The 16,322-nt window shown below is 40.2% G+C and overlaps 1 protein-coding gene across 1 annotated transcript in view; it reads right to left on the bottom strand.

Annotated features, from left to right (window-relative positions):
- Nucleotides 1-215: 215 nt before the first annotated feature.
- Nucleotides 216-16,322, bottom strand: part of Gbeta76C (guanine nucleotide-binding protein subunit beta-2) — a 47,970-nt gene continuing 31,863 nt past the window's right edge. The window contains exons 7-9 of the mRNA XM_090373070.1: nt 14,848-14,919; nt 9,221-9,437; nt 216-399 (exon numbers count right to left, since the gene is read on the bottom strand). Of these exons, the coding sequence (XP_090229196.1) occupies nt 293-399; nt 9,221-9,437; nt 14,848-14,919 (396 nt within the window). The 3' untranslated portion in view covers nt 216-292. The remainder of the gene's footprint in view (nt 400-9,220; nt 9,438-14,847; nt 14,920-16,322) is intronic.

Here is a 16,322-nt window from a genome sequence, read left to right on the forward strand (position 1 = left end):
GATGACGTGAGGAATTTTTATAGGCCTTTTTCACAACATGGCTGAGTTGGTTTCAGCACCATTTTTCTCCCGGAAACAGCTTTTTCGGGCTGACTACGCACAGTTACCTTATGCTGTAATTAGTCGGCAGTTAGAGTTATTCTTAATTATCATCATGCATAAGAAATAGTGTCCGTGGCGTGCTTAACCTACTGGAATTTATTAGAAAATTTTATAGTCACGTAGAGCTGTATATTTATTACAGTGAGATCTACTCCCATCACAATATAATTATTCAGCATTTTAATACAGTTCAGTTCCATACACGGACACTGGTGTCCCATGAACTGGTAACAATGGCCATTCCATTATCAGGCATGCTCATTGATGTGATCCGGTTCTCGTGGCCAGTAATTTTGCCTGTGTAAAAAAAGAACACATTTTATGTTACAAGAGATATAAAAAATTTTAAGCTTATTACATGCCATAACTTTTTACTTAATACTAATTTCTAATCATGAATCTAACTACTTTTCTACTTTTTCACTAAACAAAACACATATTAACTACCCTCCAAAAAGTTTTCACTTTAACATTATCGCCACTTCTTTGGTGGCACACGCTTCCCTACTGGGTTATTCTTTCTACAAAGGAAGGACAGAGTACAGATAAGTCCTCCACTGCCCTTGCACATCAGCGACCAATTGAACTACCGATGTGGAACGTGTTTGTCTTGTCCTCATTGATGTTCTAGTATTTCTCATTGGGTTCAAACTAGAACTCTACTGCCTTTTCAACTTCTGTACATTCATATCCATGAAACATTCTGTAACAGGAGGTGAGGTGTAGCTGTTGTTGGATTTTTAGCATTAGCATTAGCATTAGTAGAGGCATTTGATGCAAGAAAGCAAGCTTATGCAGCATCAGCCAAAAAAAAAAAAAAAAAAAAAAAAGTAACATAAATAAATAAAAATAACCACTTCCACTTCACCCCTCTGTTCGTTCGAAATACCTGTCCAGCTGAGCCTTAAACTTATTTAGGCTATCAACTTCCACGACAAGGGATGGAAGTCTGTTCCACCCACCAACCACCCGCTGGCTAAAGGCAAATTTCCGCACATTTTTCCTACATCTGTCTTTCCTCAATTTGAATTTATGCCCTCTCAGGTGATTTTTCTGAGCTAGAGGAAGAATCCCATCAGCATTGAGCATGCTCAAACCATTCAAGGCTTTGTACACCTCTATCAGATCACCCCGCTGGTGCCTAGTTTCCAGACACTGTAATTTGCAAAACTTAAGCCTTTCTTCGTAAGAGAACCCCTTTGTCCCATTCACCAATCTAGTTGCCCTTCTCTGTACTCGTTCCAGCAGCTCTACATCCTTCCTGAAATGAGGCCTCCAGGCCTGTATACAGTACTCTAGGTGTGGCCTGACCATTGCCTTATACAAGGGAATAATCACCTCCTTATCCCTGCTAGAAAAATTCCTATATATCATTGACAATACACCATGAGCTACTCTTGCAGCTCGTCTGCACTGCTCAGAGAACTTCATATCTGCCTGCACCACCACCCCCAGGTCCCTTTCATTCTCTACCACTGTCAGTGTATTACCACAGAGTTGATACGTTGCTCTGGGGTTGCTGTTTCCCATATGTAGTACTTTACATTTGTCAATGTTAAACTTCATTTGCCACCTCGAAGCCCATCTGCTCAACCTTTCCAAATCCTGTTGCAGCAGCATAGTGTCAGTAGTGTCCTTGACAACCCTGCCAACCTTCGTATCGTCTGCAAACTTGGACATTAAGCCTGATATACCATCATCAATATCATTTATAAATACAGAAAACAATAAAGGCCCCAATACTGAACCCTGAGGGACTCCACTAATAACATTAGTCCACGATGAGCAGTGTCCATTGATTACCACTCTCTGTCTTCTCCCCCTCAACCACCCCTTTATCCATAGCAGCAACTTGCCTCCAATGCCACACTGCTCCAATTTGTGCAGCAGTCTTCCATGTGCAACAGTATCAAAAGCCTTTCTAAGATCCAAGTATATAATATCAAAGTTATTCCCTGCATCCAGTTCTTTTGTGACTGCATCATAGTATCCAATCAAATTGGTCAGGCAAGACTTCCCCTTAACAAAACCATGCTGTGTCCTAGCTATAACTGAAGTCTTGTCTAGATGATCCTGCAGTGCTTCTTTCACCAGTACCTCCATTAATTTTCCGGGAACAGAAGTTAAACTCACAGGTCTATAATTACTTGTGTCAGCCTTTGATCCCCCTTTGTGAATTGGGGTCACATTTGCACATCTCCAGTCAATGGGTACCTCCCCTGAGTCCAAGGAAGCTCTCATAATTATGGCTAAGGGTTTGCTTACCTCCTTTGCTGCCTCCTTTAATATAACTGGATAGATCCCATCCACCCCAGGTGCCTTTCTTGTGTTTATCTTCAACAATTTCTCCTCCACTTTGCTCTCAGTTATTACAAGATTCTCTAGCTTACTGCTAGAGTTGAATACACCTCTGGCATTCCCCTCGCTGAATAACTCCTCATGTGTGAATGTCGATGCAAAATATTCATTTAGTTTGTTAGCTACCCGAGCAGGGTCATCAACAGTTGACCCATCGATCTCAAGTGGACCAATCTGATTCATCCCCTTCCTTCTAGAGTTTACATAAGTAAAGAACTCTTTGCTGTTTTTCTTCGCATCCCTTGCCAAGGATCTCTCGTAATCTGCCTTCGCCTGCCTAACCTCCTTTGTAACTTGGTTACAGATCAACTTGTATCTATCATAGGCGTCCGTGTCACGTGTTAATTTGTATGTATCCCATGCATTTTTCTTCTCTGCCATATGCCTCATTAGTTCATCTGACAACCATTTAGGCCTAAACCTTGAACAATATTTCTTAGTTGGTATGTAAAGCCTAGTAGCTTCCACGATAGGTTCTTTGAATGCTTCCCATTTTGAATTTGCTGTTGGCAATATCATCAGTTGATCCCACTGTATAGAATTTAAATACTGTCTCAGTCCATTGTAGTCGCCTTTACGAAAGCAATACCCCTTCCCTTTACCCCTAATGGTAGTTACCTCTTTGAGTAACTCCCACTTCAGCACACTGTGATCACTGCCACCAAGTGGTTCATTTATCTGCAGATTCTTAATGCATGAAGAATCACTACTGATAATCAAATCAAGAGTATTACTCCCTCTAGTTGCCTCCCGAACATGCTTATGTAGAAAACAATCATCCAATAAATCCACAAAAGCCTTGCTAATGTGTGAGTGACCAGCTCCCAAATTCCAGTCAATATCTGGGAAATTAAAATCCCCCATTATAAGACTCTCTGATTTACTGGCCCACTCTATTTCTCCGAACAGTTTCTTATTATACTCATCAGAGTCATTAGGCCTATAGCACACTCCTACTCTCAATTTTGATCTCCCAATGCTTATGTCACACCAAACTGACTCGACACTGCACTGTCCAGCGATGTCGACTGGCTTCACTTCCTTGGATTTTATGTGTTTTTTAACTAATAGCATAACCCCTCCTCCCTTCCTATCCTGTCTATCCTTTCTGTAGACATTGTACTCCCCAAATTCCAGTTCTGCATTTCTTATATCTGTGTGACACCACGTCTCTGAAATCCCCACAATATCTGCCTTTGATGTTTTGAGCAATACCTCAAATTCATCAAATTTATTTACTAAACTCCTAGCATTGGTGTACACACAAGTATACATGCACCTGTTCTTTTTCTTAGCTACCCTAACACAACCCATGTGTTTACTTGTACCCCAATGATTCCCAGCAGTCTCTGAAATATCCTGCATCTTATTTTCCAGGCTGCGGCTCATTCCAATAGAAGCATTAGTGGCATTAGAAGCATTTAGGAGCATTAGTGGCTAAGGCTATATTATTCCACATATATTGTCTGTAAATTGCGTGTTCTGTGGTCGATTTTCTGTTTGGTGGAAGAAAAATCCAAGTTTCTGGGAGAAGAAACCATGTTTACCTCGCCTGAGACTGACTAACTCAGCCACGTTTTGGAAAAGGCCCATAAAAATTCCTCCCGTAAAAATTCCTTCCTGGGATTCGAACCTAGGTCTTTTCCACATGGTGTGGGCAGGACGGCAATTCTACCAATAAGAACATGGCATGGGGCATTATGCTGTTTACACAATCATGGGTCTGCACCAAAAAACATACAACGTAGTGAGCATGGAATTGTCTAAAACGTTAAGGAAGGTGTCAACATACACGATTCTACACACAACCACGAAGTCCTGGACCATTTCATGAGATACAGGGCAACACTATAAATCCTATCATCCCTGAAACTTTATTGTTGACACAATTCATTCCAACAGCAGACGTTCTCAGGGGTATTCCACTCCTACAAATGCCCATCTGATCAAAATAAGATGTAGCGAGATCCGTCACTCCATAGAACCAATTTACACTGTTCTAAAGTGTTATATTTGGGTCACCTGGCACGTTGCTTTCAACTACCCATGTGTATTGTGTCTGTAAGTTGCGTGTGTTCTCTGGTCGAATTGCCTGCTTTGCTGGACGAAAAACCGTGTTCCGGGGAAAAAAAAATTTTGCTATTTACGCCTGAGACTGACTAACTCAGCCATGAAGTAAAAAAGCCCATAAAAGTTCCTCGCGTCATCGACGGGATTCGAACCAGGGCCTTTTCCACCCGATGTAAGGGACAACAGTAATGCCACTGTACTATCACGGAGACAACTTACACTGTTCTGTAACCCAATTATGAAGCTTGTTGCACCATGCAAGGTCGCATCTGTAGAGTTTTTTACGCGCATCAGCGACTTAGGCCATATTACGGCGTATATTTTGTCTGTAAATTGCGTGTGTTCTGTGGTCTGTTGCTGGACGAAAAAACCATGCTACTGTCGCTTGAGACAGACACTTTGTGAAAACAGCCACGTTGCGAAAAACCATCCATAAAAATTCCTCATGTCATCAACGATATTCGAACTCGGGTTTTTTCCACCCGGTGTGTCTTGGCTTATGCGTCGCCGCTCTTCCATGAAGAGCAAGGTTGCACAGCTCCCTTGTTGTTGAGATCTATACAGTGTGCTGGTATGGATCTGAACCTTGTCAATCCCTTACACTCCAGCTGATGGTTTGAAGGGATATCTGAGGAGACTGAACTTCCTCTGCATTGTTGTATGGTCGTTCTACCGTCAGCGCTTCCATTTCGTAACGACATCATGGACGATGGATTTTGGATGGTGTAGACTGTCAGCAATTCCACGAATTGATAATCCAGGAATGGGACTATAACGCCTTTCTCGAAATCTAACTTTTAACTTTTATGGCTCATACAGCGTGGGTCATTTTTTATCTGTGTAGGCCCAGTGGACTCTAAATACAGGAGTGTATGGATAATTCTTGGAGGGTAGTGTATTTGAATATTCTCTGCTACTAAAATTTGCCATTAAACAAATATCGATTATGAAGACTGTTTAAAAGTAGTGACAAAACTGAGCTTTATTTCCAAGTATTTTTTCACTTAAGAAACTGAATATTAATTAATAACCAAAATAGAAAAGTAACAGTCAATTAAAAATATCATTCAAAGTAGAAGTATATGTATGTATGTATTTAACTGTCGAAGGGTGGCACCCGGACATACATCCATCTCCACCAATTTATCATATAACATATTCTCATAATGGCCTGTTAGTGTAAGTGTGTGTAATGTGTTATAAGTCAAACAGGCTACTCTGCCACCAGGTGATAGTCCATTGGGCAATTACCACCTGGTGCCCATCCCTGGCGCGAGGAGCTATGCCTGGATCTATTAGCTCTGGCTGTGCATATTGCACCTAAATCCCGCACCCACCAGTAAGGGTGCAAGACTGGTGAGTGCCAGCAGTCCCGCTCCTGGGGTGCCCACACCCAAGAGCCAGCAAAAAAAAAATGCACCAACTAGGAGAATACATCTTACTAGTGAGTGCAACAATCCCGCCTCATGGTCATTCCACAAGGCCAGCCAAAAAAAAAAAAAAAAAAAAAAATTTTTTTTTTTTTTTTTTTTTTTTTTTTCTCCCTGCCTCCAAGACAGAATGCCTATCCATCCAGAGGAGGGGAAAAAAAAAAAAAAAAAAAGGTCTTTAGTCAGTATTAGTAACAACATGTATACTCCTCCTTTTATTAAATGTCAACCTGCAAAACCGTTGAAATTCTACAAAATTCCTTTCATTAGACAGCCAAATTAATTCAGAACCCCTAATAAAATTAGGTACCGAATTAAATAAGTCTAATCTAAATTCATCATACAAATTGCATTCATATAAGATATGATCCCATGTTTCCAACCTTCCACAAACACAGTAAGGATCTTCCACTAAACTAAACTGATGCAACTTACTTTTTAAGGAACCATGCCCCCCCCCCCGTAATCAAATATGAGCATTCCATACTTGGATAAAACCAGCGATGCAATTTGTTATTAAAATTAAATTCAACACTAGGTATAAATAAATAAGTTACTCTACCAGTACTACTGGAATCCCAACGGTCCTGCCATAATTTAATTAATTTCACCAAAATTTCTTTCTTCTGTTTGCTGACTGCAGAAGAAACTTCATTAGTAATCCCCAGAAATGTAATTTGTATTCCTTTTCTTATAAAATAACAAAAAGCTCTATACACGACTGTTAAATCCAAAGGCAATACCCCCGCAATCACCTGTAGAGCATTAGTCGAAACAGTCTTACAAACACGCAAAATAGTTAACAACATTATTCTTTGTATTGATAATAGTTTTTGTTTAAATTTTACATTGACAGTACGAACGTACCAAATTGATGCAGCATATGACACAATCGGAATAAAAATAGCTTTATAATATAGATACAAAATGCGTTTACCTAATCCCCAATCTTTTCTGGTAACCCTAACTATAGAAGCAGTGTAATTTTTTATTTTCCTACTTAAATAATTCAAATGTTGGGAAAATAATAACTTGTCATCCAAGATAACCCCTAAATTTTTACCTGGGAAACAAGAGGAATTTGTTTACTGTTTACTAATAATCGAGGTGGTCTGTTGTAGTCTAATTTTCCTTTTAATAACATCATGACAGTTGTAGAAGATGAAATTTTTAGTTTATTTAATGTAGCCCAATCAGTCAACTCCAAAGTAGAAGTATAAAACGCTTCTTTTTTTTTTTTTTTTTCATTCATTCAATTCCTTCATTCAATAGGAATGAGACCCTCATGGGTAGCACAATTGGTAGTATCGCCATCCTCCCCACACTGGGTGGAAAAGACCTGAGTTCCAATAACGGGAGGAATTTTTATGGGTCTTTTTCACATGGCTGATTTAGTCGGTCTCAGGCGAGGGTAGCTTGGCTTTTCTCCCGGAAACTCGAGTTTTTCATCCAACAAACAAAAAATCCACCTCATAACACACGCAATTTGCAGATAGTATATACGGAGCAATATGGCCTTAGTTGCCAATGCTATCAAAACTCAATAACAACAACGACAATAGTAATTAAAATATATTTAAAAATAAATACAGTCGAAAATTAAATTGCAATTACAATGAAATAAATAAACTCTAGAAAAGAAATTTTCAACCTGAAGCTACAGAATAAAATATTTCCTGATACAACAATTACATCCAAATATACATCATTCTACCAAAAGTCGTGAACTTTGTATAACCAAAACAAATACATACCAACTATTTTTTCACCGACTTGATTGTTTCATGGGTTCTGGTCACGTGGAAAAGGCCTATCAGAGGAGGAGGTTAGAATGAAGAACTTGGCCTCCAACCCAAAAGAGGCTTCAAATACAAAGGGTACTAGGAAAGTTTTGCAATATGACGCAACAATGAATCACAGGAAGCTGCTTGTTGCTGCATGTTGAGACATGTTCATACGTGCATAGTAGCCGCCGCGCCAAGTCGATGGGCTCAGTTATTCATTAGTAGTGAGAGTGTAAAGTGCTTGCGATGGCATCGTGGTCACGAAATGAGATAAGGACAGTTTTGCGGTATAATTTCGTGCGTGGTTTAACCATAGACCAGTGCTTAGAAGAAATGACTCTTGCACTAGATGATGATTGTCCACATCGTACAACGATATTCAGGTGGTATAGAGAATTCCAAAGGGGAAATTTCACTCTGGAGGATTCTGAGAGGCCAGGAAGGCCACGAACGTCAGTTACGGAGGAAAACGTTACTGCTGTGAGGAAAATGCTTGACGAAAACAGGCGAGTGACCTACCAACAGATAGAGGATACTTTGGGCCTAAATGCACCAGCAATTCGTTCGATTCTGCAAGATCATTTGCACGTGAAGAAACTTTGTTCTCTCTGGGTGCCGCATCAACTGACTGAAGAGCAGATGACACGACGTGTGACTTGGTGCCGGGAGATGTTAAAAAAGTTTGATAAGGGACAATCTCGGTATGTGAACAACATCGTGACAGGTGACGAGACTTGGCTGTACTATTACGATCTGCCGACCAAGGCTCAAAACAAAGTTTGGGTCTTTGATGATGACGACACACCCGTAATTGTCAGAAAATCCCGATCTGTAAAGAAGAAAATGATAGCTGTATTTTTCAAATCGAGTGGAATTGTGGAACGTGTCGTTTTGGACACGCAGAAGACAGTCACAGCTAAGTGGTATACTGAACAATGCCTGCCTTAAGTCATTGGATCTATGAAGAACCTGCGGCCAAAGTCAAGAATAGACACCTGGTACCTCCATCACGATAGTGCTCCAGCTAACCGCACCAAAGCCTGCACCGAATATTTGACCACGACAGGACTGAAACTTCTCGAGCACCCTCCCTACAAACCAGACCTTGCTCCCTGCGACTTTGCACTGTCCCCGCATGTGAAAATGAAGCTAAGAGGGAGGCGGCTTTCCAGTGATGAGGACCTTCTACGGGCTTGGGACAACGAATGTGCTTTACTCCCTAGTGAAACTTGGCAGAACTGGTTTAAAGATTAGTTTCGGAGGATGGAGAGGTGTATTGAATGTAGAGGAAATTACTTTGAAAAAATTAAATAAACAAAGCTGTATTGCAAAACTTTCCTAGTACCCTTTGTATGTGCATTTTTCGCACACACACGATTTCCAGAAATTTGAGGCTTGTCCCATGCTTTTGGTAGGATAAGTATATCTACATTAGGCTTCGATGGTATTATTAAGAAAAAGGAATAATTCCCTTACCGTTGTGTGTGGCTTTCAGTGCATCCCATACATGAATAGAGAAATCGTCAGAGCCGCAGATCATCAACCGACCACTTACTGAAAGCGCGCAGGAAGTGAAGCCACTATTTGGAGTCGGCGGCTTGTAAATACCAATTTGCTGGTCGGCGCGGATATCGAAAAGTCGTGCCGATTTGTCATCTGAGCCAGTCGCAAAATAGAAGCCAGATTTATGGAACTAAATATAAAAAAAAGGAAATATGGAATTAAACCAAAAGGCGTCACTGTTTCTTTTTTCTTAAATTGTGCATAGTGTACAGCCACTTTTTCTCTTTTTGAAAATGTTTTCAATAGGATTATAACCAAGATGCACCATGGTGGTAGAGATGATGAATTATCCACATTTGATACTTTAAAATGCGACAAAAAGGACACATATTCCATCATTTTTGATAATGGATGTGAATTGGATTACTAGATTGTTTACAATAAGCATTGTACACAATCGACAGCTTGAGTCATGAGTCCGTGCTGTGAATTGTGTCCGTTGTACATGATCAATTTTTAAGTTTCGCGGTATGAAAACGTATCCAACCTTCTCCCGAGGCCTTCTTATGAAGAAAGCCGATAACCGTTGTCTGGTTAAGGCGACTTTCGAACTGAGGTCTTTTATGCGTGATGTGAAAGAACAGCTGTCATGAACACTGTGCTAGCCATAAAGGTTTGAAAACCCTCGTGGGTAGCAATAGTTAGTACAATAGTCCTCCTTACACCGGGTGGAAAAGACCCGAGTTCAAGTCCCGTCGATGACGTGAGGAATTTTTATCGGCCTTTTTCACAACATAGCTAAGTTAGTCGGTCTCAGGCGAGGGTATTTCTCCCGGAAACTCGGGTTTCTCGTCCTGCAAACAGAAAATCGACCTCAGAACACACTGAGGTAGATTTTCAGACAGTCTACACAGGGCAATATGGCCTTAGTCGCTGATGCTCCTAAAATCCCACAACAACAACAAGGGTTTGAAAATGAGTTCAGAAATTGGTGTCATTCAATCCTGGACGTGAAGTCTGTCCCATAAAAATGTCTCCTTTAAGTTATACGTGATCACTCATAGTCTGAGAATTTATTTTCAAAAGAAAAGGAAAAAAATAAATAAATAATATAAACAAAAAACTTGGCCGTTTTAAGGAAACAACACTAAAAAGATTGTATCGATACAGATCAAGAATGATTCGCCACAGAACTGATAAAATAAAGAGAACAGAAGTAGATGTCTTATTGATAAAACAAAAGAAATATTAATTAAGATACTGGTGGATGGATCAAATAACTGATACAAGCAAATGTAAATGCAGTTGTGCACGTGAGCGATCTGACTCAGTTGAATCGCTCAACACTCAGTTGGATTGTTGTGTCTTGTTCTAATGGTTATAGACACACTGTATGAGTGATTTGCTGAGGTGGAGAGCTGCCAGCAGGATGGAAGCACGATGGAAGAAACTACATCTCAGCTGGAGGAAGTATTCGTCCTAAAGGTTTATCTAAAAATGTGATATCCTAATTGTGAAGACAGTTCCGTGAGATAGGAAAATTGTCCAAAGGTTGTTTGTTGTTGGGTTTTAGGCGCATCAGCAACTTAGGCCATATTGAACCATATAAAGATTGTTGAACCATATAAAGAAATCCTTGGCAAAGGATGCAATGAAAAACAGAAAGGAGTTCTTTACCTATTTAAACTCAAGAAGGAAAGGGATGAATCAGATTGGTCCACTGGATGTTGATGGTTCAACAGTTGAGGATCCAGCTCAGGTGGCTAACAAACTAAACGAGTATTTTGCATCTACATTCACACATGAGGAGTTATTCAGGAAGGGGAATGTCGTAGGTGAAGTAAACATTGGCAGTGAGCTAGATGATTTTGTAATAACTGAGAGGAAAGTGGAGGAAAAATTGTTGAGGATAAACATAAAAAAGGCACCCGGGGTGGATGGGATCTATCCAGTTATATTAAAGGAGGCAGCAAAGGAAGTAATCAAACGCCTAGCCATAATTATGAGAGCTTCTTTGGACTCAGGGGAGGTACCCATAGACTGGAAATGTGCAAATGTAACCCCAATTCACAAAGGAGGATCAAAGGCTGACACAAGTAATTATAGACCTGTTAGTTTAACTTTTGTTCGAGGAAAATTAATGGAGGCACTGGTTAAAGAAGCACTGCAGGATCATCTAGACAAGACTTCACTTATAGCTCAGACACAGCATGGTTTTGTTAAGGGCAGGTCTTGTCTGACCAATTTGATTGGATACTATAATGTAGTCACAAAAGAACTGGATACAGGGAATAACTTTGATATTATATATTTGGATCTTAGAAAGGCGCGCATGGAAGACTGCTGCACAAATTGGAGAAGTGTGGCATTGGAGGCAAATTGCTGCTATGGATAAAGGGATGGCTGAGGGGGAGAAGACAGAGAGTGGTAATCAATGGACACTGCTCAACGTGGACTAATGTTATTAGTGGAGTTCCTCAGGGTTCAGTGTTGGGTCCATTGTTGTTTTCTGTATTTATAAATGATATTGATGATGGTGTATCAGGCTTAATGTCCAAGTTTGCAGACGATACCAAGGTTGGCAGGGTTGTTAAGGACACTACTGATGCTATGCTGCTGCAACAGGATCTGGAAAGGTTGAGCAGATGGGCTGAGAGGTGGCAAATGAAGTTTAACGTTGACAAATGTAAAGTACTACATATGGGAAACAGTAACCCCAGAGCAACGTATCAACTCTGTGGTACTACGCTGACAGTGGTAGAGAATGAAAAGGACCTGGGGGTAATTGTGCAGGCAGATATGAAGTTCTCTGAGCAGTGCAGACGAGCTGCAAGAGTAGCTCATGGTGTCTTGTCAATGATATACAGGAATTTTTCTAGCAGGGACAGGGATGTGATTATTCCCTTGTATAAGGCATTGGTCAGGCCACACCTTGAGTACTGTATACAGGTCTGGAGACCTCATTTCAAGACGGATGTAGAGCTGCTGGAACGAGTACAAAGAAGGGCAACAAGATTAGTGAATGGAACAAAGGGTTGCTCTTACGAAGAAAGGCTTAAGTTTTGCAAATTACAGAGCCTGGAGACTAGGCATCGGCGAGGTGATCTGATAGAGGTGTATAAGGCTTTGAATGGTTTGAGCATGCTCAATGCTGATAGGATTCTTCCTCTTGCTCAGAATAATCACCTGAGAGGGCATAAATTCAAATTGAGGAAGGACGGATGTCGGATAGATGTGCGGAAATTTGCCTTTAGCCAGCGGGCAGTTGGTTTGTGGAATAGACTTATCATCAACAGTTGACCCATCGATATCAAGTGGACCAATCTGATTCATCCCCTTCTTTCTAGAGTTTACATAAGTAAAGAACTCTTTGCTGTTTTTATTTGCATCCCTTGCCAAAGATTTCTCGTAATCTGCCTTCGCCTGCCTAACCTCCTTTGTAACTTGGTTACAGATCAACTTGTATCTATCATAGGCTTCTGTGTCATGTGTTAATTTGTATGTATCCCATGCATGTTTCTTCTCTGCCATATGCCTCATCAGTTCATCTGACATCCATTTAGGCCTAAACCTTTAACAATATTTCTTAGTTGGTATGTAAAGTCTAGTAGCTTCCAAGATAAGTTCTTTGAATGCTTCCCATTTTGCATTTACTGTTGGTAACATCATGAGTTGGTCCCACTGTATGGAATTTAAATACTGTCTCAGTCCATCGTAGTCGCCTTTACGAAAGCAATAACCCTTCCCTTTACCCCTAATGGTAGTTACCTCTTTGAGTAAATCCCACTTCAGCACATTGTGATCACTGCCACCTAGTGGTTCATTTATCTGCAGATTCTTAATGCATGAAGAATCACTGCTGATAATCAAATCAAGAGTATTCCTCCCTCTAGTTGCCTCCCGAACATGCTGATGTAGAAAACAATCATCCAATAAATCCACAAAAGCCTTGCTAGTGTGTGAGCGACCAGCCCCCAAATTCCAGTCAATATCTGGGAAATTAAAATCTCCCATTATAAGACTCTCTGATTTACTGGCCCACTCTAATTCACTGTAAAGTTTCTTATTGTACTCATCAGAGTCATTAGGCCTATAGCACACTCCTACTCTTAATTTTGATCTCCCAATGCTTATGTCACACCAAACTGACTCGACACTGCACTGTCCAGCGATGTCCACTGGTTTCACTTCCTTGGATTTTATGTATTTCTTAACTAATAGCATAACCCCTCCTACCTTCCTATCCAGTCTATCCTTTCTGTAGACGTTGTACTCCCCAAATTCCAGTTCTGCATTCCTTATATCTGTGTGACACCACGTCTCTGATATCCCAACAATATCTGCCTTTGATGTTTTGAGCAATACCTCAAATTCATCAAATTTATTTACTAAACTCCTAGCATTGGTGTACACGCATGTATACATGCACCTGTTTCTATTCTTAGCTACCCTAACACAAACCCATGTGTTTACTTGTACCGCAATGACTCCCAGCATCCTGAAATATCCTGCATCTTGTTTTTCAGGCTTCTGCTCATTCCAACAGAAGCAGTGCAAGAATCACTTTCACCTCTGCCAGTGGCTACTGTTAATCTATTCGTCTTTGTATCCCCCCCAAGCTAGCAGTTTTCCGACCCACCTAACACTGCCTCGATAGCATCAGCAAATATTCTTGCACCCTTTCTATTTAAGTGTATCCCATCCCTGTAGAAGCAATCCCTCCTGTTAACAAGTACAGTCCAGGCTGAAAAAAATTCTACCCCTTGAGCCTTGCACAATCTTTCCAGGGCCGAATTGGTCGACAGGGCTCTCATCATATACTCCCTCCTATCGTGTCTGGGCAGAATTGCAGACACTTTCAAATTCAACCCTATTTCACGGCTTTTTTTCAACAGTGACCTGTACTTGTTAAGCAATTCTGCCGGTCTCCTACTCTTGATATATTGTTAGTGTCCACGTGTACAACTATATCACCTTTTGTGCCCTTAAAAGATGATATCTGCTCTACAATGGCAGAGATGAACTTATGTTCCTGGAGCCGCTCTACAGAAGATACAAGTCTTACTTATGTAATACGCACGAATGTAAGGGCTGTCTAAAACTATTGATACTACAGTAAAACTACATTTAATTTATGAAATTATTTTTTCTGTACAAATTGTATAAAAAATAAATATATATATTAATTTCCTGATTTCTATTGATCCGATATTAATTAAATTTGGAATGGCTCGACAAATATCCTTAAAAGGCTCAAATAAAAAAATTCATGAAAATCTGTTAACTGGAAGTCCCTCTGTCACATGCGGACGGACGGACGGACATCGTAAAGACAATACACGCATATGCATATACATATATGCGAACGCGCCTTAAAATACGGAACAAAAGTTTAATTTAATAACATTATAAATTGTTTTTAAGATATTTTAAATTTAATTTTTACGATAGTCAATTTAAAAATTAAAATCCTATTTGAATAAATAAATCATTAAATAATAATTTAATTTTTAAAATATCATTTTGGCTGAAATTATTTAAAATTAATCTGAATTCAAAACGAAAGATGAGTCCAGCCATTTATATAAAAAAATACTTACATAAACTGCATTGACGTCAGAATCGTGTCCCCAAAACACCTGTTGACATTTGTTTTCTCGAATATCCCACAGCTGAAACAGAATTGTGTGTAGATGAAGTGTTTTTAAAGAAATCGATGTTTAAAATGGAAAACAATAGAGAATAAAAATTAATATATAAAATTCTAAGCGATTAAAAATAAACAAAGGTAAGCATACATTGATTACAAACCAATGTAGGCCACACCTGACTGATATCTGTGGATCCATCATGTAAAATCGTTAGGTTACATGAAGTTTCAATAACGTCTTTTTTTAATTAAAGGTCTTGAAGTCAACACAATTGTGTGAAGAATGAGCAAAGAAGGACAGAGCCAGTCACGTGCAGTCATACAATATTTGTGAAAATAATAGACTAACGCCAAAAGCAAGTCATGAGGATATGGTAACAGCGGACGTTCCTTCGTGTTCCATAGTTGAGAAGTGGGCAAAAGAATTTAAACGAGTGAGAGGACAGCCTGGAAGATAACCTACGCTATGGAAGACTTGAAACATCCATCACTTCAGAAGGTGTTGGCAGTACAGTGTTCATGATATGGTAATGAGTGATCGAAGAGGGACAGTTCTGTAAAATCGACAGCGTCTTCAGCATTTTATCTGAAGTTAGATGCAGCTGTTAACAGGGATTCTTCATATGAAAGGGGCGTTAGCATAGTGATTGGTTGGTTGTTGTTGGTTTTAGGAGCATCGGCAACTAAGTCCCTATTGCTCAGAGTATATTGTCTGTAAACTGCATGTCTCCTGAGGTCGATTTTCTGTTTGTGTACGCAAAATCCGAGTTTTCGAGTAAAAAACCATGCTACCCACGTCTCGGGCCGACTAACTCAGCCACATTGTAAAAAAGACCAATACAAATTCCTCCCTTCATCGACGGAATTCGAACTGAGGTCTTTTCCACCCGGTGTGGGCAAGACGACGATCCTTCCAAAGGTGAACAACTTTTGTGAGTCCCAATGCTATTCACAGCAGATCAAAACCGAAAAGGAATTGTCAGGTCAAGTAAATATCTTGCAAGATTTGTGATCATAGACACGTGGGTCCATCACTTTCAGCCAAGGAGCAGTCCAAACAGTGGAAACAGCTCTTCTTCCCTCCAAAGAAAGCAAAGTCGATTCCTTCTGCTGGTATTGGTTTTTCAGAAGGCTAATGAAGTGTTTAAAGTGGATTACCTTCAGAAAGGCTAGCCAGTCACAGGAGCATATTACGCGGATCCTATGAAGTGTTTGTGTGAAAACATCAAAGATAAATGCCGAGGAATAATCAGAAAATGAGTCTTGTTCTAAAAGGAAAACACGACTACTCACAAGTCTGTCAGGCGCCTCCGTAGCCAGGTGAGCAGGAGCAGCAGTGCGTAGCATACGCTTCTTGATTAGATAGGGGTTCGAGCCCGTGACCACCAAATACGGAGGATGCGGAAAGGTCAGGGAATGACCATC

This window comes from Mastigoproctus giganteus, chromosome 5, assembly GCF_048544385.1.
Source record: "Mastigoproctus giganteus isolate SK-2022 chromosome 5, ASM4854438v1, whole genome shotgun sequence".
NCBI classification, from domain to species: Eukaryota; Metazoa; Arthropoda; class Arachnida; order Uropygi; family Thelyphonidae; genus Mastigoproctus; species Mastigoproctus giganteus.